The sequence below is a fragment of the Toxorhynchites rutilus genome, chromosome 2, assembly GCF_029784135.1.
Source record: "Toxorhynchites rutilus septentrionalis strain SRP chromosome 2, ASM2978413v1, whole genome shotgun sequence".
Lineage (NCBI taxonomy): Eukaryota > Metazoa > Arthropoda > Insecta > Diptera > Culicidae > Toxorhynchites > Toxorhynchites rutilus.
In genome coordinates this window covers 44,077,872-44,101,522 of record NC_073745.1, presented here as the reverse complement: position 1 = coordinate 44,101,522, position 23,651 = coordinate 44,077,872, and the positions used below count along the sequence as shown (strand labels likewise).

At 38.3% G+C, this 23,651-nt stretch overlaps 1 protein-coding gene across 9 annotated transcripts in view; it reads left to right on the top strand.

Annotated features, from left to right (window-relative positions):
• LOC129764776 (long-chain-fatty-acid--CoA ligase 6) overlaps window positions 1-19,675 on the top strand; it is a 77,824-nt gene extending 58,149 nt beyond the window's left edge. For all 9 annotated transcript variants that reach the window (XM_055764248.1, XM_055764252.1, XM_055764251.1 and 6 more), the window contains 6 exons: window positions 9,050-9,223; window positions 9,290-9,576; window positions 9,637-10,533; window positions 17,386-17,614; window positions 17,682-17,855; window positions 17,925-19,675. In XM_055764248.1, the coding sequence (XP_055620223.1) occupies window positions 9,050-9,223; window positions 9,290-9,576; window positions 9,637-10,533; window positions 17,386-17,614; window positions 17,682-17,855; window positions 17,925-18,062 (1,899 nt within the window). In that variant the 3' untranslated portion in view covers window positions 18,063-19,675. The remainder of the gene's footprint in view (window positions 1-9,049; window positions 9,224-9,289; window positions 9,577-9,636; window positions 10,534-17,385; window positions 17,615-17,681; window positions 17,856-17,924) is intronic.
• The last annotated feature ends 3,976 nt before the right edge of the window (window positions 19,676-23,651 follow it).

The following is a 23,651-nucleotide window of genomic DNA, read 5'->3' as shown; positions in this document are numbered from 1 at the left end:
ATATCCGTAGTATACATACTTGCTAAATAAACACTATAGTGCTTATGTATTTTTTTTCGAAAAATACAACAAATAGGAGAGTTTAGATCATGCGTAATATTAATGCTATTTAGAATTAAAAATCCTTTGAGAGACCATTAAAAACTAATATCCCATTGATGTAAACGGGGACAAGATTAGTTGGGTTTTATGTTCATATCAATCAAAGTCAATGGAACTCATTGACACTAAGGTCTTCTGAAATTTAGAATGATTTGGAGGGCCTATAACATTTGATGATTATATAAACTCAAAGCCAGCATAGCACACGGGCTCTATGGACCTATTTGGGTAAGACTATGAACATTGCTAGTTGAAATGGTAGTTCAATTAGTCTCAACTAGGAGGACCTAGAAATTCGGAAGAGTAAACAAGAAAAAAATAATACTGAGTTGAGTGTAAAATAAAAGAAAGATCAATCCAAGGTAAAGGCAAATTGAATCGAACGAATGATAAATGTAAAAAAAAACTAAGTAGGGCCAGGGATAGGAAGGGTGAGTTAGGGATATTGTTTATACATTTTGAATTGATTTTACATAAAATGGGTAAGACTGAAGCACACATATAAAAAACTGGATAAAACTGGATAATATTTGAAAAAACTGGAAGATTTTAGGGTTTAACTGTTTGACTGGATCGAGTAAAAAAAACTGGAAGAATCCAGTTTAAACTGGAACATTGGCAACGCTGGGTGTGATTATAAGATCGTTCAATTACACTTTGCTTTGATAAAAATGTGTAATATCAATAAGTAGAATTGTTTCATCAATTCTAAAGTTTGAATTCCTCTACTATCTTTTCTCCAATTGCTTTTTTTTTCGGGTGAACCTTCTCTTTATCTCTACTCAGTTGTGAGTAGATACGAATCCAGCAGAAATCTAGAAAATATTTTTCGCAAAAAGATTCCGCAACAGAATTTGTTTGGAGGCGAGTTTTTTATCTTTTCAATCAATGAAAAATTCTAAATTTTGACGAAAAGAACAAAAAAGTTCTTCATTTGCTAGTTTAGAGTGCAAAGATAATGGTAGTAGGAAACTTGCAGTGATACTATTGTGTTGTTACCCTATTGTGCATTCAACATCAATATATCACTCCAATGATTTTGCTTTGAGTTGATTCATTGCGTGATTTATATCGTCTCATGATGACAATGCTACACACTACTGTTTCCTAGTTGATAGAGCCAGTATTTAATAGTACACTCGAGCTCGAGCTTGTGAATTTTAACTAGCCATCGAAATGAAATTGATTGAGACCAGTTATCAAAATGACAACTCTGGGCGGTTGCCGGTTAACGACTGACTTCGGTATATTCTTGACTTCGGAAAGCCATAGGGGAAGTGCGGATAAGACGTTGTCCTGGGGTAAAATGGACATGTTACTGATTTGAATAGTTACGTTTAGAATTTTATATTAATGTTAACTAGTACACCCTTAAATGGTATTCTGCTTAATATTTACTGTGTAACTTTCAAAATTCTCTTCGCTGATAGTTATATTTCGGCATGTGAGTTAACATAGAAGCGATTTTAGCGATTCACCAAACAGGTAAATTCATTTTAGAGTGAAAAGTTTAAATGGTTGAAATAATTGTACTGATGGAATGAAACAGAAAGTAGAAAGTTTTTAACACATTTGTTTATTCTATTCCTAAGTGATGTCTACAAGCGGAAATGAAATCGCAAATTGAAAAAAATTACTTGACAGGTCTCGGAGATATGGCATCAACATGTTCTGTGGTATGAGAAGTAAGCGATATTATTTTAAGATTGATTAAGGGGGAATTATAGTCTGGAAATTGGGAAAAAAATCTTCATATTTCTAAAGTTTAGACATTTAGGCAGCCCAAGGAAGTACTTTTCGAAAATCGCATTATTTGTTGAGTTATAACCATTTCTGTGATGCGGCATCCAATCAGGCGTACACGATATCTCAAGTTCGACTAAACCGATTTATTCCTAATTTGACTTGAATAAATCTTTCTACATCACACTATCACATGAAATAATAAAAAGTTATATATTTTTTTAATTTTACATGTTTTAAAAATTGAAATCGTATAATGTGCTAAAAAGTAAACGGCCGCCATTTTGTCAAAACATACTATAGCGGCATCTTTACTGATTCTGAGTCTGGTCGATTTTTATGTATTAGATAACCATAAGGTATGGAATCGTGATACCACTTTCTTTTGAATCCTCTCACTTCACCACCCAATAACTTGTATATTTGACGAACATTCGAAATGCTTTCCTACCCTAGCTGAATAACATTATTCTCCTCGCGAGTGATGAACTTTTACGATTTATATATTACATTACTTGTTCGTCTTACCCTCGCTATATGTCCGTTTTCCAGTCTATTTTTATTTCAGTAAAAAACATTGGAAAACACTTTATGCAACATTTACCGGATTAACCCCTTGAACGACAATTTATTTTCAGTCAACACTGCTCTGGCAGACGTAAATCGTCTTTCCTAGTTTTTAGTGGAGGGATTGGGCAGTCCAGTTAAACCAGGTTCAGTTATCGAATAATTGCTGTATATTTATTATATTCCCCTCAGAAAAAAAATAATAACTTTTATAGACGGATATCACTAGTAACTAGTGTTATTCATTTACTTTACGCGATAATGTCTGGATAGATTTATACAAATCACATTCTAACGGCGACTAGAAGCATGCACACAAGTATATCAAAGCAATAGACTCGATATGACTTACAGATACTGCTCTCATTGAAAACCATCTAACCTCAATAATTTCTGGCGAGTTCAGATCGTTATTTTCAGTTCGTTTAGGAAAGTTTATGACGAGCTGGACTTGTCATTTCCGTTCAAGGAATTAATTCGGAAAACATTATATTGAAGTTCTTAACCTGTGTTTTCCTCCAGTTCCCCTACATTGATTCTTACATACTACGAACATTATGAAACTACGATTATCATGAAGCATATAATTGTTATATGGAGGGTCTTCGTAGCCACTTGGTTACGTGGACCCCCCAATGGAAGAACAGATAGAATACCCTTACGCCTAAATGGCTACTACAGTGTAATTTACCATAATGTTATGGAAGAGTAAAACCTAACGCCTAAATGGCTACTACTTCTACTGTGTAATTTACAATTTATAGAAACGTAAACATATGTACATGTACACGATAAAAACCCGGCTCTGTTACAGATAAAATGCTATTGAGCCTGATAAATAAATAAATGGGATAAAAAAAAATAATTGTTATATGGAAAGAAGCAGGAATTATCATTGGCTGTGGTTAGTAATGTTAATCTTTGAACGCGGACTGTTAATCACTCGATGAAACTAAATTCCGAAAATCGAATATATTTCAATACGCGGCGGCGGAGAAAATTACCAAAGGGTAATATAAAATATATGATAAGGAAACCGATACATTTCTTACACGACAATATATTTCTTCGCGCATAGAATTTTCTCCAATCTATACCATATTCCAACACGCATCGGCGAAAAGTGTTTCTTGGTTACCTGGCCGATCATCCAAAGGAAATCTTATACGACCAACCAATACCGTGATGTTGCATGTACTGGAATATAAAATTTAAATTGTAAAAGCTGCACCCAAACTAGCGCTGGCAGAAAAAAATACCATCTGTAGCTGAAAACATGCTTTTCATTGTGTTACGGCGTCAAATGCACAAATAAAAGCACATGTTTTAAGAGTGTTAAAATATTCGTATGTATGGATCGAACTTCTCTCGTTTTCTCAGTCTGAATGTCGGCTTGGAATTGTACCCAAAACACTAAATACCAACGATGTCAAGAAGGGATTGAACAAAGGCCGATTAATTTGTAAAACTGTTCCTTACAACCACGCTATCCACACAACCAATTGCCCTGTCGTACCGAAAATATTACACCACATTATAAAATTAAATCGGATTTTATTAAACTCTCAGAAAACTTAGAGTAAAAAAAAGTATTTTCAACTTTTTTTTTTTTATCTTTGCTTATTTTCCGTCGGCCTATTTCCGCCACTTAAGTGCCAATCACCGACACGAGGGAGACGACTCCACCTGTACCCTACCTACCAGACTCAACAACTCATGAGCCGGGGCAACAGGTTTACCTCCCTTCGAAGGAAGACGCAACCAGAATTTTTTCGGCTCACAAAATCCCTACGACACCGGCCGGATTGTGAGGCTGTTACGCTTTCCCCCTTTGATGCGTGCTTATTTGCAAAATGTCTTTTATTTTGATTTCTTATATTGCTGTGGACAATATTCCTAATTATAAGCATAACTTAGGTGTACCGGTAAGTTTCTTCGGTTTTACAACAGATGGCGTACCTTGATTATTAATCCAGTGAATTAAATTTCCAGACATTCGTTGGAAAGCTACTGTCATTGCGCGTCTTTTTGCCACTTCGAATATGTCGAATTTCGTACCAACGAGAGTGTTTTTGCGGAGAGTGTTACATTACCTCAATATGAAGAAAAAGCTGCGAAAAGTCATCGCATTTTGGTGGAAGGTTATGGTAACCATGCTCCAACTGAGCGAACGTGTTAGACGTGGTTTGCACGGTTTAAAAGTGGTAATTTTAACTTGGAAGACGAAGAACGTTTCGAACCGCCAAAAAAGTTTGAAGATGAAGAATTGAAGGCTTTACTCGATCAAGATCCGTCACAAAGCAACAAGAACTTGCAAATACACTTGGAGTAGCTCAGCAAACCATCTCCGACCGTTTAAAAGCAATGGAAATGATCCGAAAGATTGGGTGCCGTATGAATTGAAGCCACGAAACGTCGAACGCCGTTTTTCACGTACAGAAACTGCTCCAGCATAAAAGGAAGGTTATTTTTCATCGAATCGTTACTGGCGATTAAAAGTGGGTCCATTACGACAATCCTAAATGATGCGTTTGAGCCGTGCACTGACGAAAAAACGGCCACAATACGAGCAGACACGATAAAGTTGCAACACGACAAGGCTCGGCCGCATGTCGCGAAACAAGCCAAAACATACTTGGAAACGCTGAAATGGGAGGTCCTATCCCACCCGCCGTATTCTCCAGACATTGCTCCGTCCGATTACTACCTTTTTCGATCGATGTAACATGGCCTGGTTGACCAGCACTTCTCCAATTTTGATGAAGTCAAAAATTGGATCGAATCGTGGTTAACCGACAAACCGGTCGATTATTTCCGCAAAGGGATCCGTGAATTGCCAGAAAGATGGGAAAAAGTTGTGACTAGCGATGAGCAATACTTTGAATATATGTAACCATTTTTGCAGAATAAAGCATTAATTTTTGAAAAAAAACGAAGAAACTCCTATATTATTAAGTGTATTATTTTTTAACAAATCCTATAGTCACACTTGGGTTAGACTCTTGGTTTAGGTTAGGTTCTATTGAATTCCTTTTAAAAATCCTATCCAGTCTGAACGGGGAAAGTGTTACCCATATCTGGGTGACGGGCCGACGAACGTGTTAAATCGGTACCAGAGAATCTATCTTTCAAAAATTGAACGCCTTTTATCCAATTTATTTACATATTCTATATAATTGTTGTCTTTTCATTAAACATGGAATAAACATTCCACATTTCTATTCGCACATCAAAGGCATTCTTTGCATGAAGATCACAAAAATCTTGAAAGTCCAGAAAAATTGTATTTTCCAGGACATTCATCTAGTGCCACTATAGAATTATTTAATTGAATAAATTGATTGAAAATTATTACTAGAAATTCAACAACTAATCCGCCGTTCTACGCATAGTTGTCCCATGTTACTTTTTGACAATTTTTACTTTTCTTCATAAAACGATGTTTTCATGCTTAGCCTTCCAGAAAACCACAAAAAAACTTATAGTTTGTTCAGAGCTTTTCAAAAAACAACATCAAGCTCAATTGTCCAATGCTAATATTCTATGCATAACTGTCCCACCATGTATTTTTAAACCGTAATCAAGCTTGATTTATCTAAGTGAGGGGGAATTTACACATTTCATTGAACAATAGTTTACTGCTTATAAAAAACCCGCTGTATTGCCACATTGAAATGCTTGAAGCTTCTGTTAGACAAATATGCTAGAAAACTTTGAATGAGTTTTTCTCAGTTGCTTATTTTGGAACATGGGACAACTACGCGTAGAACGGCAGTAATGTTTATCCAGAACTCCGTTGACCATAATCCCATGAAATCCAACCATGCCATTCGTCTGGCATTTAGTCGAAATCTTGAATCTAGTAAAGAACGCTTCAGCTGGATCTGATGGCACCATCCAATTTTAGCACAAGTTTCACCTAATGAATGTGATGGTGTGAATATATCTTGTGATCATTTGTTTTGTAATGATCAAACTTACAAAACTGCTTCTCCTAAATTTACGACCATTAATTTGACAACCAATCCAATGTTTATGAAATTTGTCATGTGGTTTTTGATAAGATTAAAATCACTGTTCTTTAAAAAAAAATACAATAAATTTTATGATCAAAAGGATCGGAAAGACCGAAAAGATCGATCATCGCGATTTTCTTTGAGTACAAAGAATCGATCCAGAAAATCGCAAATCAGACAATTAACAAAAATGTAACATTCTAAATGAATTGTCGGTTCCATGAACACTTCGTGGAGGGTCTTAAGAAAATATATGCTGAAGCGTTTATAAAAAATGACTCCCTATCACGATACTCATAAAGCGTAACATTGCAGTCGATGTGCTATAAATCTTTGCGGAAGCATTTTCCACTCTTTCACACATCGAACGAGTAGACACCTGCTGCTCTAATTCTAGCATAATGGCTAGAAGACTCAATGTCCGCCTTATGACATTAGACAGATGCTCATAAATGCTCGACATGTTTCACTGATGAGGTTCATCGCGCTCGAATTGATGTTGGTGCTATTTTAAACCTACTGCACACTTCCCTCCCCGTTGAAACAGGCAAACGTAGTAGGGGAGGACGGGGTAAGACGGCCACCCTAAGCATATAGTACAATTAAACACAATGCATACAAAATTGATTTCAATCACGTTGACTTCCAAAAGCTTTTCTTTTAGGATATGATAAATTAAAAAGGTATGAAGAAGGTGCTACTAAAATCATGACGGGTCAAGTTGGCCACCACTAAGGGCGAGATGGCCACATGAAATGACTCGTGAATCTAGACGTTCAAAGGATGATTGTTTCCGGCAAAATTGCGCTACATATCAAGGTCGTTGTATTTTAGATCAAGCGTGACAAGAGTGGGAGTTGTTATTTATAGTTATTTATAGTAACGATAACGTGTTTAATGTGCAACCCTTGCGAAATTATCATAATTCAAATTTATTATATTTTATATCTGAAAAAACATCAAATTTATCATGAATGCGCCTTGAGTTACTCAACCAACATGATGTCCTCATTCAATTCGTCAATCAGGCGCGTTCAAAGGTGCGTTTATGGCAAATCTCATCTCTTACAATAGTTACCACCTTGCCCCCTCTATGAGTCAAGCAAAAGTGTCTCAATAGTTCTATGAAATACTTTAAAAACATACCGTTTTCTATACAAACACACTTAACAGGCCTATGTGTTTACTATTGTAACATTGGTTTCACAGGACATGTCCATATTCACCACTAAAACACTAAATTTCTTGCAAGCAAAATAACAAATCGGTGCTCGTCGCCATCTGAAAAGTTTATTTTTATTGTCTATCATGACGTTTCACCTATACACACGCAAAAATAAGTGTACATGATTGAGTGTAATGCAATACACCAAACTAATGTGTTATAATTGTTCAATAGTTGATTGTTTCAATAATCTAGAGAGTGACCATCTTACCCCGGGGTGCCGTATTTCCCCGTCCTACCCTAAGTTTTACTTATTTCCCACACGGAAATCGCAGCTAGGATGGAGAGCGCGCCACAGTTCATGCCGTGCTAGCTTTACAAGGGCTTCCTACAAGTTTTGAAATTATTTTCTCTCACGTAACGGAATGAACCGAAATAAATATCCTTCCAACTGTGAATTGCAGAACTATATTCAGGTTGGAAATGATGATGCTTGTTGCAGTGGGTGGACATAATATACGAGGGTAGGATTCATTTAAACTCAGTCACGACCAGATGGCAACAAAGACGTTCAATCCCGTTTGCGATCGCCACCGTCCGTGAATATTGCAAGGAAATAATCCATCCAGCTCTGTTAATTTCATCAATGAGTAACGGATGGAATCAAATTGTGGACATAATGTCATTCAATTTATTATTACAGGAATGCGAGAATGATTAACGATATTTTTCGGTAACTGGGAAAACGAATAAACATGCAAATATTGTTGTTCTCTGGTCCACACACGTCGGATATTCATGACCTCAGAACGACAGATGATGTACAGCTAAATCTTCTGACACCATAGTGGTGACGTGAGAGAATTATTTTTGTATTCATTATAACTGTTGCAAACATATTTTAGGAGAACATCTGGCTTCAGTCGCTAGTGTTAGTTTGGTAAATGCGCATTTTGGTTCTCAAATTCACCCGGTGCTCCATTCTGCGAACTAAACTCTATACAAATTACAATGCCAAACCACACCCTGTGGAAACGCTAGTGGAACAAATCAATGACCACATCCGACAGATTTCCTCTCCCTCTGTTTTTGACCTAGGAAAATACCGAACCGAACAAGTGGGACGATTTATCAAAATCGTATCACATCACACACGGTGGCCGGAACGCATCGGGGTCAACCGAAACCTGCGCCAACACAAATCACCCTTTAATTGCCCAAGGTGGTGGGAAAATATGGCCCACCTGTCACCGGTTTTTCACAACCGATGAGCCGGCACACTAAAACGGATGTTTATATGAATGGCGATGAAAAATCGTGCTCCGAAAATATCTTGCTTGTACGAATTGGAGTGGCTTAATTGGGTGGCGAAATCCGACTCCACCAACACGACATTACAAGAGAGCGGAAAAGAGTAAAAACGGTATCTAATTCTCGTTTTTTTCTTCACTTTCAGGGCCCCGAACAGATTCACGTGTCAAAATTCTACAAGGAAGCTAAGGACGGAAAATACGTCAGCTGTTTGTCGGACGATGCCCGAACTCTATACCAGACCTTCCGGAAAGGTGTCATTGAGTCGAACAATGGCCCCTGTCTTGGCTGGCGAGAGAATCTGAATTCGGCATATCAGGTGAGTGACATTGAAAAGACGCCAAACCTTACAATTAAAAATGGAATTTTCATTCATCCAAACTAGTGGATGAATTACAACGAGGCGCTGCTGCGAGCGAAGAATTTTGGCTCTGGTCTTATCGCACTTGGACTTCGTCCTGGAACGAGCACCTTCGTGGGTATCTACTCACAAAACCGACCAGAATGGATTCTCTTCGAGCAGGGCTGCTACTGCTATTCGCTGGTTGTTGTTCCTCTGTACGATACGCTTGGGCCGGATGCTTGTGCGTTCATCATCAATCAAACCGAAATCGCATTGGTGGTAGTCGAGGATGACAAAAAGGTTAATCTGCTGCTCGATAAGGCGCCAAAGTAAGTTCTTTCATTCGCATTCAGGAAATATTATTGTTATTGTTCGTCTCTTTGTTTTAGGGCCCTCCGCAAATTGGTAGTTATCCGGGAAGTCCGGCCGGCCACACTGCAGCGTGCCAAAAATCAAGGCATCGATATTCATATGTTCGACGAAGTGGAGAAGCTGGGCGCCCGCAGCGATTTTCCCGAAGTTGAACCAAAGCCCTCCGATCTCTGCACAGTCTGCTACACATCCGGTACAACCGGTAACCCGAAGGGTGTGATGCTGTCACACATGAATGTCGTATCCGGAGTAGCCGGAGTGCTGCTACAGCTCGGTCACCACAAGCCTCGCGTAGGAGATGTTATGATTTCTTTTTTACCACTTGCCCATATGTTGGAAAGGTGCTGCGAAAACGGTGTTTACTACAACGGTGGTGCAGTCGGATTTTATTCCGGTGATATCAAAGAACTCTCGAATGATATGAAAGCGTTGAGACCAACCCTCATGCCTGCTGTTCCCAGATTGCTCAACCGAGTGTACGATAAGATCTACACGGAAGTGTCACGATCGCCTGTCAAAAAGCTACTGCTCAGGATGGCACTCAACGCGAAGGAATCTGAAATTAAGCGAGGAATTGTACGGCGAACTAGCATTTGGGATAAGGTGGTATTCCGGAAAATCCAGGAAGGATTTGGCGGTCGATTGCGGCTGATGGTGGTCGGTTCCGCGCCACTTTCGCCAACTGTACTCACATTCTGTCGGGCGGCTCTTGGATGTCTCATTTGCGAGGGCTATGGGCAAACGGAATGCACGGCACCGATTACGCTGACAGTACAGGGTGATTTCGTTCCCGGCCATGTCGGACCACCGGTTGCGTGTAATGCGATTAAGCTGGTAGATGTTCCCGAGATGGAGTACTATGCGTCTCAGCAGCAAGGCGAGATTTGCGTCAAAGGATCGAACGTGTTTATTGGGTGAGTTTTCAATTTATGCTTTTTTTCCGAATTTTGGAATCTTGCATTGAATCAAAACCAGTGTCTCTACAAAGTTTAAACGAAATGAAGAAACGAATGAAGAATTGGATGTGTAACTTAATTCGTTTCGTTTCCATAAGATGGCTCAAGCCATAGCCGACGACGACAGCTGATTTTTGCTGAATCGTGAAGTGTCGACATCTGTCAACCAAATATTGTTTACAAGACTTTGAATTTTGCACAATAAGTTCAATTTAGACTGCGTTGAAAATTTTGAGTTTCGTAGCAGGTAAGCACCGCTAGCGGGAAGTTTAGATTTTCTGTCCCCATTGGAAGAAGCGTGCAGTTAAAGAGCATATGGAAGTTTACGCTGAATCGGGAATTTTGGTTTAGACGATTTTAAAGTGGTTAGTCAAAAAAAAAGTTTATAGACGAAGAATTAAAGGCATTACTCGATCAAGATTCGTGTAAAACACAAATAAAGTTAGTATAATCATTATGAGTAACCCGACAAGCTATTTCTAGTTGAATATCCACTTGTACAGGCAATAATTGATTCGTTCAGCGAGCTATTGCCGAATAACGGCTAGATTATGTGACCAGACACGAGTCGGTAATATTCCATTATGACAACGCGAGGTCTCATGTTGCTGTTCGAGTTGAAAACTATTTGGAAAATAGCGGATGGGAAATTCTGGTTCAACCGCCTTATAGCACAGACCCTGTCCCTTCCTATTACCATTCTTTTCGATCGATGCAGATCGCTTTGAGTCAAATACTCTTACTTAAGAATAAAGTAGGGCAGAAGTACCTAGTTTAGAAAACATATCTTATTTTTATTGGCTCTCATATGATTTTTAAACATCAGAAATCTCTTCATTGTCGATTTTGGTACTTGATTCCATGCGAAACATTTTTCTTTTGTTGTAAATTCTAGTTGAGGTATAGTGTATCCCGTTGATGCTTGCATTTTGCTAAGGATTATGTGATCAAAATAATGAGCTTTTCATACTGTAAAGCAGGTTTTTGATGCGAATACAGGTTAGACGCATACATTACAACCTGTTGTGATTCGATCAATTTACACGATTTTATCGAAATGAACCTTTTTGTTTTTGTATTACCATTTTTTTTGTATTGGGTAATACAAAAATATCCGACTGTCGGATATTCGGCCATCCGGCCTGGAAGTTTGCCGGATATCTAGTATCCGGTCGTGTTTTTTCCAATCTATTATTCAATCAATCCAGATCTCATCATCAACATTCTCTAAAAAAAGTAAAAGCAGTAAAATCATTTTCTGATGAGTACGAAATATCAGGAGTATAGAAGGGAACCACGTTTATCAAATTATGTGACGCAAAAAATGTCTGCAAGGCTGTGATTATCGAATGAAGAGAATCGATCAAAGTAGATAGGACCTTTTCAAGAGTTGAGCAATAATCGTCGAATAATCTATCTATCTATCTATCTATCTATATATAAAAATGGAGTGATGTCTGTCTGTCTGTCTGATTCTTATAGACTCGGAAACTACTGAACCGATCGACATGAAAATTGGTATGTAGGGGTTTTTGGGGCCGGGGAAGGTTTTCGTGATATTTGGAGACCCCTCCCCCCTCTCTAAGGGGGGGCTGCCATACAAATGAAACACAAAAAAACACTCGGAAATTAACCAAGCAAACGAAACCAAAGTTGGCATGTGAAAGTTTTAGGGTGCAATAAATGTTTCCATGATGGTTAGACAGTCCTTCCCCCACTCAAAGGGGGGGGGGGCTGCCATACAAATGAAACACAAATTTCTGCATTACTCGAGAGTTAATCAAGCAAATGAAACCAAATTTGGCATGTGGAGGTTTTAGGATGCAATAAATGTTTCTATGGTGTTAAGATACTCCTTCCCCCTCTCTTAGAGGGGGCTGCCGTACAAATGAAACACAAATTTTTGCATTACCCGAGAATTAATCAAGCAAATTAAACCAAATTAGGCATATGGAAACTTCAGGGTGCAATGAATGTTTCTATGGTGGTTAGAAACCCCTCCCCCCTCTCTTAGGGGTGGCTGCCATACAAATGAAACACAAATTTCTGCATTACTCGAGAATTAATCAAGTAAATGGGCGGGACGAAGTTTGCCGGGTTAGCTAGTGAATAATAATAATAATAATATGAATAATGAACCTAGTATAGAATTAGAGTTTTCAAACCTGCCTTTCGATTTGGGAATAATCGCATTATTGAAAAAAAGTCATTGAAAAAAGGGAAACTTTTCATTCTATCAAAACTTTTTCCTGTATTGATATGACCTAGAGGGGCATTCATGGAATCAAATGAATGCTGATTGATAAGGTTAATTGAATTTACTATTGACTTAGTTGATAAAATACTGTGTTAATACACAAAATCTTGAAAAAACAGAAAATATCAGCTACACCTACATACAACAAGATAGAAACATTCAAGTACTACATCCCAAACTTCAAATTTGAAGCTTTAAAATATCCCATCATCATGCGTTGGTTTTTTACGAAGTTGCAGCATTTCTAAAATTGCTAAAAAACTTAAACTTCGCGCTCTGTTCTTTTAATTTTTTGGTCGAGTGTAGAATTAACGACAGAGTATTGCATACTAGGAATACGATTTAGAGGCATAGTTTTATTTACTTCTTTTTCGTTTTTGGCTTTAAGAGGGTTTAAACTTTTCAGTTCATTCGCCTCTAGGTAGTTTTATTTAAAAATTATTATTGAAGTACTATTTGAATCCTATTAACACTATTTCTATGTGACACCGACTATTACTATAACAGGCACTTATTACGAACAGGAACACGATTACCATACATGGGAGTGGCATTTTGAAACATGTTTTTATACAATTTAGTCAACTAATCATACATATTGCCATACAAATGAAACACAAATTGCTGCATTACTCGAGAATTAATCAAGCAAACGAATCCAAATTTGGTATATCGAGGTTTTAGGACGCAATAAATGTTTTCACGGTGGTTAGACACTCCAAGGGGGGCTGTAATACAAATGAAACACAAATTTCTGCATTACTCGAAAATTAATCAAGAAAATACCAAATTTGGCATGTGAAGTTTTTAGGGGACACAAAACGTTTCTATGGCGAATAGACACTCCTCCCGTCTCTCTGAGGGGGGGGGGGAGGGGGCTGCCATACAAATGAAGCATACATTTCCGCATAATTCAAGAGCTAATCAAGCAAACGGAACTAACTGGCATGTGGACGTTTTATGGGGAACAAACATTTCTAGGATGGTTCGACACTCCTCCCCCTCTCTTAGGGTGGGCTGTCATACAAATGAAAAACAAATTTCTGTATAACTTGAAAACTAATCAAGCAAATGGAGCCAAAATTTGGCATGTGAAGATTTTAGGGGGCACGAAACGTTTCTAGGGTGAATAGACACTCCTCCCCCCTCTTTAAGGGGGGAAGAGCGGAGGGGTCTGTCTTTATTCTATCATATTTTCTGTATCAAACATTTATTCCATATAACGGAGAAACATGTTATTTGCAAGTGGTTGAAAAATCTTGAACGAGAATTGTGTCTGAAAATAATCTGATATTATAATGATGAGTTTTGGTAGAAGTACTAAGAATTTTTTAGTGGAAGGTAAATTCAACGGGGTTGATTAGAAGATCAATCAATGAACAGTTCTGCGATTGGACTCATGAACCTGCGCTTAGTAAGAAAACGTGAATGTTTGAAGGTATTGATAACAAAAAACAAATTATGGGCGGGACGAAGTTTGCCGGGACAGCTAGTCTTGAATAAATTTGGGATTTGCCATGGAGCCACCCCATTTTTTAAAGAATAATGTAGCAGTTGCCAAATGTAAGTATCGGCTTTTTCAATAAGAGCGCTACAAAAGTTTTTTTTAAATAAAACAAAAACTGTTTTGGATATCAATGAAATTCTTTTTTCATTTGAAAGTACATTTGATGCCGTCATGTATGGAACTCAATTTCTTTTGCACGGCCACCACGGGTGCGCTGAACCCAATTTTCAGCGGATTTCAAGCATAAATCGGCCGATATTGCTGCAATTTCACGTTCGATATTCGTACGAAGTTCATAAATCGTCACTGGCTTGTTGGCATAGACCATAGACTTGACGTAGCCCAATAGGAAATAGTTTAACGGCGTCAAATCGCACGACCAAGGCGGCCAACTGGGCTATTTCGTGAGATAACATGGTCACCAAACTTGGTTTTCAATAAATCGATTGTTAAATTCGCTGTGGCGCCGTCCTGTTGAAAGTCCATATCATCCAATTCAGGCCAAAAATATTCGTTCATCATTGAGCGGTAGCGATTCCAATTCACAGTAAAGTGCCGGTCTTGATCATCACTGAAGAAGTACGGCCCAATGACGCCGCCGAACCATGAACCGTTCCAAACCGTAATTTTTTCAGGATGCAATGGTGACTCATGGAGTACGTGTGGATTGCTGTCTGACCAATAATGCATATTTTGCTTATTGACGAAGCCATTCAGCCAGAAATGAGCCTAATCACTAAAGATGATTTTTCGATTCTTATATTCTTTTAAATTTCAATATTTATGTGTTACTAGCTGACCCGGCAAACTTCGTTCCGCCCAAAATTTATTTTTCGTTATCACATTCACGTTTTCTTACTAAGCGCACGTTCATGGGCCCAATCACAGAAATGTTCATTGATTGATTTTCTAATCAGCCCTTTATTTATTTATTTTTACTATAACATTCCTAGTACTTCTACCAAAACTCGTCATTATTATATCAGATTATTTTCAGACAAAATTCTCGTTCAAGATTTTTCAACCACTTGCATAAAACATGTTTCTCCGTTACATATAATAAATGTTTGATACAGAAAATATGATAGAATGAATACAGCCCTAAATCGGACAATTTCTTTCTTGAATTTTGCTCTTATCAACACATTCGGCGATCCATTTTTATTTATGTAGATAGAAGATGAAATAGGAGTGTACCATCATAGAAACATTTCTCGTACCCAAAAACCCTCACATCTCAAATTTGGCTCCATTTGCTTGAATAGATCTCGAATTACGTAGAAGTTTGTATTTCATTTGTAGTCTGAGAGCATCCTGCGAAACAATCGGAATTCTCTGGCAATCGAGTTGTGAATTTAATGTCCCTAACTGATGATAGTGTGAAGACAAGGATCAGGTTGAAGGGAGTGAATAATATGACAAGATCTCTCGTTTGTTTGTTTATTTGGACTATAGACTGTAAACGCGTTACCCTTCGTCAAATTGTACATGAAAACACAAAATACACATTCGAAACTTATACATTTAGTTGGTTTTTTAAATATAATTTTAATCTTCTTCGAATTTCTTCTCATGTTAATTTTATAGAAACAACATCCTGCAGCATGTAGGATTCAGGCATAAATCTGGTTGTCGGTTCATGCTGTACCTCAGGGGTGGATCAAACATCCTCCGTTGACGAAGAGAAACGGGACATATGTCAAGGCGAATCCTGTTGTAGAGTTGCTGGCTGCTGATCCTTCAGTACATTGTGAATAAATGTTATATCAGTGATCTCTTGCCTGTTGCTGACGGTATCCTGATCTATCAAACAGCAGAGATCTGCTTTATATGCTCCTCTCCATCCTAGATTTCTCAGCGCAAATTTTTTTTTTTAAAAAAAACTTTTTATTAAAATTTCGAATTTATAGAATTTGTCGCCACACCACGCTTGCAAAGTCCAGTTTGGATCGTACAAGGCAAGTGTATTTTTTTAGAATTGCATGCAGATCGGTAAAGTCCTGCCCGAAGCGATGAGTGAGTGTCAAATAGCTTCAGCGCTTCTCTGGCGATTCGCTCTATGTGATAATTAAATGGAAGGGATCGATCCTTCGTCACGCCTAAGTCGCGCACATTCTCTACTTGTTGTAGATTCGAAGTTCCCAGCCTATAGTTGAAAGTTATCGGTTGAATTCTCCTTGGAATGGTGATAACGAAGCTTTTGTTCTCAAAGAACCTTTCAAAATTGCCCAAATCCTGCTGGAGCAGATGGCAGCCATCGATGTGTTTCACTGGCAGAAAAATCTTCACATCATCCGCGTATATAAAAATTATTGCGTTGGTCAAGAACGATGGTAGTCTATTCACGACCATAACAAACAGAATAGGCCCCAAATGACTTCCTTGCGGTACTCCTCAATGGACACCAAAGGACCTAGATGAGTTGTTTTGCACTCTCATATATTGTGATCTGCTCTCCAGATACGTCCTAATCCATTCAACCATTTTAGCGTAACGCATAAACTATTTGTACCGAAGCTAAAGGTCTAAAATGCACTTTCTTCTCGTAGCGCTTGGATATAAGTAACTATGTGATTACTATTTTGGTCTATATTCAGCCACATGATACATGCAATTGTACAAACTCGCAGAGATGATTCTGTGCAACCAGCTACCTAGAACTACTTTGCTTTGTATGGGCTGCGTCTAGCTAGGAATTTGTTGTCATATCAGATAGTCCTCCCCAAAATATTTTGATATCTGGCCAATATTTTACCCATTATATTTCTAAACATCCTCCAGTCTTGGATGATCTTGAGGAGATTGTGACACAATTTGACGCCATTCCACTAGAGCTTACCCTAGAGACTAGAGTTCTCCACACAACAATGCAGGTTATACAGATTGAATGAGTGGACAAAACAGCATCGTGTTCGAGATGATCTAAATGTTTCTAATGTAGCATACATTTGGCTCTTCTAATGTACTTTATATTCTTCAGATGCTATTAGATTAGTCCTAATTTGACAACAAGCTATTCAAACTATACTATTATTTTCTTTTGCAGTTACTACAAGGATCCGGTCCGGACGGCCGAGACCATTGACGAGGACGGATGGCATCACACCGGTGACATCGGCCAGTGGCAATCGAACGGAACGTTGAAGGTGATCGATCGGAAGAAACACATCTTCAAGCTGAGTCAGGGCGAGTACATCGTACCGGAAAAAATTGAAAACGCCTACGTCCGAAGTCAGTATGTTGAGCAGGTCTTCGTGCACGGTGAAAGTTTAAAGGTTAGCAGTTGATAAATGAGGGTTGTCGAAACATTCAACACTTATCGTTCCATTATTATACTCGCAGAGTTGCATCGTTGCGATTGTGGTACCTGACGTCGAGGTCATCAAGCATTGGGCCACGGAGAACAACATTCCGGGAACGTTGAGCGTGCTCTGCAACAATCCCGATGTGAAGCAGCTGATCATGAACGATATGATCGCCTGGGGCAAGGAGTTTGGACTCAGATCATTCGAACAGGTACGAACAACCGATAAGCAATGGATCGACAATTGAAGTTGATGCTAATTCGTTCTTCTTATCTTCCAGGTTAAGGACATTTATCTGCACCCGGATCTGTTCTCGGTGCAGAATGGACTTTTGACGCCCACCTTCAAGAGCCGTAGGCCCCAGATAAAGAACTATTTCGCCCCACAGTTGGACGATATGTACAAAAATCTGGATTGAATGCGTCCCGTTTCAGTGTGTGTTTCGTATGAAATGTGGTTTTTAGTGCGTATGATGTGTGTCTGAGCACGATAATGTTTTTCACAGCGGTGCCGGATCGCTTTCAATTACTCGATAAATGACCTCAACATCGGCCAGAGTTATCTTCAACGATACAAAAACAAACCTAATGAGAATGAGGCATGCGACATGTGTGCGCGTGTGTTTTAGGCACCATTGAAAAATGGGGATACTTTTCGTAAATAAATAAGAAATCATCGTCATTGTTGATAATCATTTGATTATCAGTCAAATCGGTGTGGGATAATGAATAAGTAAAAAAAAGTGTCGCTAAGCGCCGTCTCTGTGCTTTACTGTTCACACCCCTCAGTTTCTCCATCTATTTTACAAAGTAGTGCTGCATCACCACAAGCAAATGTTAGAATGGGGAAATAGTCTATCGCAATTCAAACATCAAATGTTTCACTTTCTATAAGTGTGTGTTGATAACTGAACAGATTCAACAATTAACCATCAAGAGTAAATTGAAAGAACTGAAGGCGATACCAAAATTTACTTAGTTGTTACTTAATAAATTATTGCTAATCAAATAGACGCAACCATTTGCAAAACGTAGGTCAAAATCAGCCCTAAAAAATGGGAGAAATGTACAGAAGTAGGAAAGCAAACCATTATTGAAAAAAAATATCATCTACACTCATACACTAGAACAATTTTTGAGTCAATTTCAGGATCTTATGATGATTTCTCCTGGAGTTAGGTCTAGAAATTAGATACTTAAAATCTCCATGCAGAGAAAACTTAAACCTGTTTACTTAAAGCTAACTACGAATGAGTGCTGTCTTGGAAATGCTTCTAAAAGTTCCAGTACCAACGGAATTATTCCTCACAATCTTCTGTAAAGCTATCATGTATAGATAGATTGTACTTCTTTAGCTACGCAAGCTAGTCAGGTGTTCCTCCAAAACGTTTGTTTGTAGTATGTATTCTCCAGTGAGTGATTTTCTATTTAAAATAAGACAAACGACAATATCATTATAATTGAGCATTAAGTACCAATTTTTATTAGCGAACGTATCACATGCTAGTAATCAAAAGGAAGTTTTCTACAAGTCACCAATATCCAAAGCTTAGAAACAGTTTTAATCGGTAATATGAAGCTGAACGCATTATTCCAACTCTCTTCTTCTGCTACTAGTTTGAGAGGAAACCATGTTGCAATGCATACCGGCTTGAGTTTTCGTATGGAAAGGTGCTACTGTGAAGTGTCCTCACAGCCGGCAAATGAGAAAGCCTTTACGGGAAGGCGAATGTCGTAATTCAAACTCAATTAAACAGCTTTGCAAATATATATAGAAAATACGAATCGCTCTTCAAATGACAAGTAAATGCCAGATCGAGCAAAATAAATGAAAACACATACCGAACGCATCACACAGAACAAAGGATAGTGAGGATAAAATTTAAACACTACTAAATATCGATACTGTTAAACAAAATGAAGGACTTAGGAAATGAAACACTACAAAGCAAAACAATTTTTACTGGGCGCCTATTTAATCGTAGAATAATTGCAATATGTAGTTAGTTGAAAAAGTGATGGTGAAAACGTAAGGAAATGTTTTGTTCTGGATAGAAGTAATGAGAAAATCCAATGACCAATTTCACTTGTCGAGTAGCACGAGTCCAGTAATCGTTCGCTAACTGGTCCTGGTTTAACTGGTCTGCTGTTTTAATGGGCGAACGTTTGCAAAACAATTTCGCAATTTCGCAAACAATCGACGCCAATCCTCATGTTTATCCAATTACATGAACAACGCGAATCAAATAATTAATTGAGGTTCCCCTCGATTTTTTTGACGTTTAACATGCCGAACCAGTTAAAACGCGAATGTCGATAACTGGTCATTCCTTTTCGCCCAGTTAGTAAATATTTACTGTACCTAGAATGAAACAAAAACAACTTTAGTACGATTATGAAATTGGAATCCAAAATTTGGATCCAAACGAGGTTTGGTGAGGTGAGGAGCTGAGGTCACAACGAATGACGCTTGGGATTAGCAAACCATTCTCATTCTCACAAGTTGCGGTGATACGAACTTCAAATAGTCAATAACGACGCCGACCACGTCCTCACAGTGACCAGGGGAAGGGAAAGAATGTTAGTATAATATTCACAGCCAAAAGGGTCGCCTCTATTGCGTGGATCTCTTGCGATTATCATGGAAGGGATAGCTGTTAGTGGGGAGAGGTAAGAATCTGGATTCACTGAGGTAAGTGAGGTGATTATCTAAACGTGAGCTATCGACCATTTGACGAATCGGAAATTCGAAAATCTTGCGTATTACAATAGGCGGCACAGATTATATAAAGCTAACATAAGAGAGAAAAACTACAATTATTTGGATCGGCTCTATATTCTATTATTTATTGCACCTTCTTTATCGAAATTCGATCGCGGCGAAGTAGAGTTATCTACTTCGCGTACTCGCGTACTTCGTAGTTGTGTGTACTCCATATCGAAGTGGCTCTTCTGGCCGTGTGGTTAGCATCTTGCACACCATGTCAGGGGTTGCTGATTCGATTTCCATTCTGGCCATTCTGGAGAATTTTCTTCATAGAAATTTCTTCCGACTTGCACTGGTACACGTGTTTTCTCCAACTCCCAGTTAGAATACAGTTAAGGCGTGTTATTGGCATAAACATCTCAATTAAGTATGTACTAATATAAATAGGGGTAAGTTGGTCAGTGACGATATTTTGAAATCTGAGCGTCCAAAAAATTAGCTATCTATGGATGAAAAATAGCGAATTGCTGATGCAATAAAATAAGCAAACTGGGAAAACTTTTTATTAAGTAGGTTAAAAAATACGAACATGATGCCTATTTTTCCCAAAATCATTCACTGTTTGCGCATTATAAAATAGGCTCTGAAAATGGTAAATAATCATAAAAAAAAGTTTATTGTATGTATTAATTTTCAATGTTAATGGAAATCGCTTTTAAAAATATTTTTATTGAATTTTCATGAATATTCTTTTTCATTTATAGAGGGGCTAGTTGGTCACACAAATTGCTCGCTTGAGAGCAACGCATGTAAAATTTTCAGGTATGTCGCGTTTCATTACGCAAGCTATAAACAAATATGGGAAGCATATGTTTTGATGCTAAACCCAGTGCATTTGAAATGAGACAACCTGATACCAATCACCGCACAAACCACTTGCAATATAATTGTCTTATTTATATTTTTTACTCTGAAATTTTCATTTAATATAATAAACGCTAGCATTGAATACCAGAACTCACAATAATGCATCGAGTAATGGAACATATCTGAAGCAAGACGGGTCTATGGTACTAGGTGAGGCCATTTCGTCACTAAGTTGGTTAGGGGAGCGGTATATGAAAACAGTACGGAAGAAAGCAGAAGGGGAATTATTTCCTTGAAGCGTGAAAGAGACAGACTGATCAGGAGCGATCTTCGGCACTAGCGTATTGTATTTTGTTTACAAACAAAACACAGTAGACTTCCAAGATGGCTGAAGAGTGGTTTTAGCAAGTTGGCCCACCTTAGGATATACTTCTACGCGCCTTGATCTGAAGGTTATTTCAATATACTTTGGAGCGAACGGTACAAATGTCATCAAAAACAAGGCGCCTAGAAGTATATCGTAAGGTGCGCCAACTTGCTAAAACCACTCATCAGCCATCTTGGAAGTCTACTGTGTTTTGTTTGTAAACAAAACACAATACGCTTGTGCCCAAGCTCGCTCGTGATCAGTCTGTCTCTTTCACGCTTCAAGCAAATAATTCCTCTTCTGCTTTCTTCCGTATTGTTTTCATATACAGGTCGGACTCGATTTTATATTGTCGGCAATTTTTTTTCAAATCCTATACGTAATCGAATCTCAAGAAAACAATTTTTTCAATTATGTGTGAATGTCAAACATTAATAGAAAAATAGCTTTTTTGTGATTCGATTATGTATTGGATTCGAAAATTAACGTTGAAAGTGAAATTGCGATTATATATAATATAATCGAGTCCGACCTGTACCGCTACCCTAACCAACTTAGTGACGAAACTGCCTCACCTTAGGATATACTTCCAAGCGCCACGATCAAAACAAATGCATGCAAGAAACCGGCTGTGCGCCGCATGGATGCCAGCTGATTTTTGACGTAGGACTGCGTCTTTCATTCTTCTTGAATGGCGTTAACGTTCCCTGTGGAACTTTTGCCGTCTCAACGTATGCATTAACTAGCGTCATTTATTAATACTTAGTTGAGATTTTCTAAGCCAAATAACACGCCTTGAATGTATTCCGAGGGGCAAGCTCTAGAATACGCGTGATCACAGTGCAAGTCGAAGGAAATTTCTTTGACGAAAAAATCCCCCGGCCAGAACGGGAATCGAACCCGAACACCCGGCATGATAATGTGAGACGCTAACCACTCGGCCACGGGTGCACCACGTCTTTCATTAAGAGTGCCAAATCAGAAAACAGGTCACGTTTTTATGAAATAAAGTTAACGTTAAAAACTATTTTTGCTGCCAATGGATTTTAAAGATTTGCGTACCAATCGAATCGGAAATTTTATGAGATTTATTTTATATGCTATAATTGTACATGGTTTGAATTGATGAAAATTGGAAGCATTCCCATTTCCTCATACATTTGTTCTGTTCATTTGCATGCTTTTCCGAACAGAGCTGTCAATAACGGGCAACTTATGCAGCCGCTAGAATAAAAACAACGAAGGTGGATAGCGAAAAGAGTAAGTAATTATTTGCATTCAATATGGAATATATATGGAAGAAACAAAACAATGTTGAAAGTACGCACGGTTGCATGATAATTTGAGCCAAAGTTCTCATGAAATCATTCAACTGGTTGTTTTTTAACAGATGACAGTTATATCGTGGCTTATTTCGATTATTCATGTGGTAAAAAGGTCCAGAGATCAGTCGTATGTTTAGTTCTCGAAAGCGGTAACATTTTCGATGAAATTTTGATTAATTGGCGATTATTATCTCACTACATACACACCGACACTGAGAGCATTCGAAACATCAGCTTCATAACGGTAAAATAATGAAACTTCGTTTGTTTCTATGAACGTGGGGGAGTGAAAATGGCACATGGAAATATCACTTTTATCCGTCTTTTTCACAAATATTCACTCTACGCTATCACATTAGCCTCATATTCAGCGGGAGCTCTACAAAAATTTACGTTTTTAATTGATGAATAACCTCCTGAAAATATCATCAAAGATAAACACAACGGCTGACGTCACTATTTGCAAAATAGTTATGGCAGCGCATGCTGTGTCGCTCGAAACTCGACCATCTTCATTACCTTTTTTCCAGGACATTGCATAGTAGGTAAGTGTAATTATCCACGGTACGCGGGGCCAAACAATGCAACGCCAGCACACGACATTGCTGTAGAATCAATCGGCACGGACAAGCACCGAAAATATAACTTGCCTTCTCAAGAGATTGTACTGAAAGGCCGTGATGGTGCGAGCGCTGTTATACAAACCAAGACGGGTCTATGGTACTAGGTGAGGTCGTTTCGT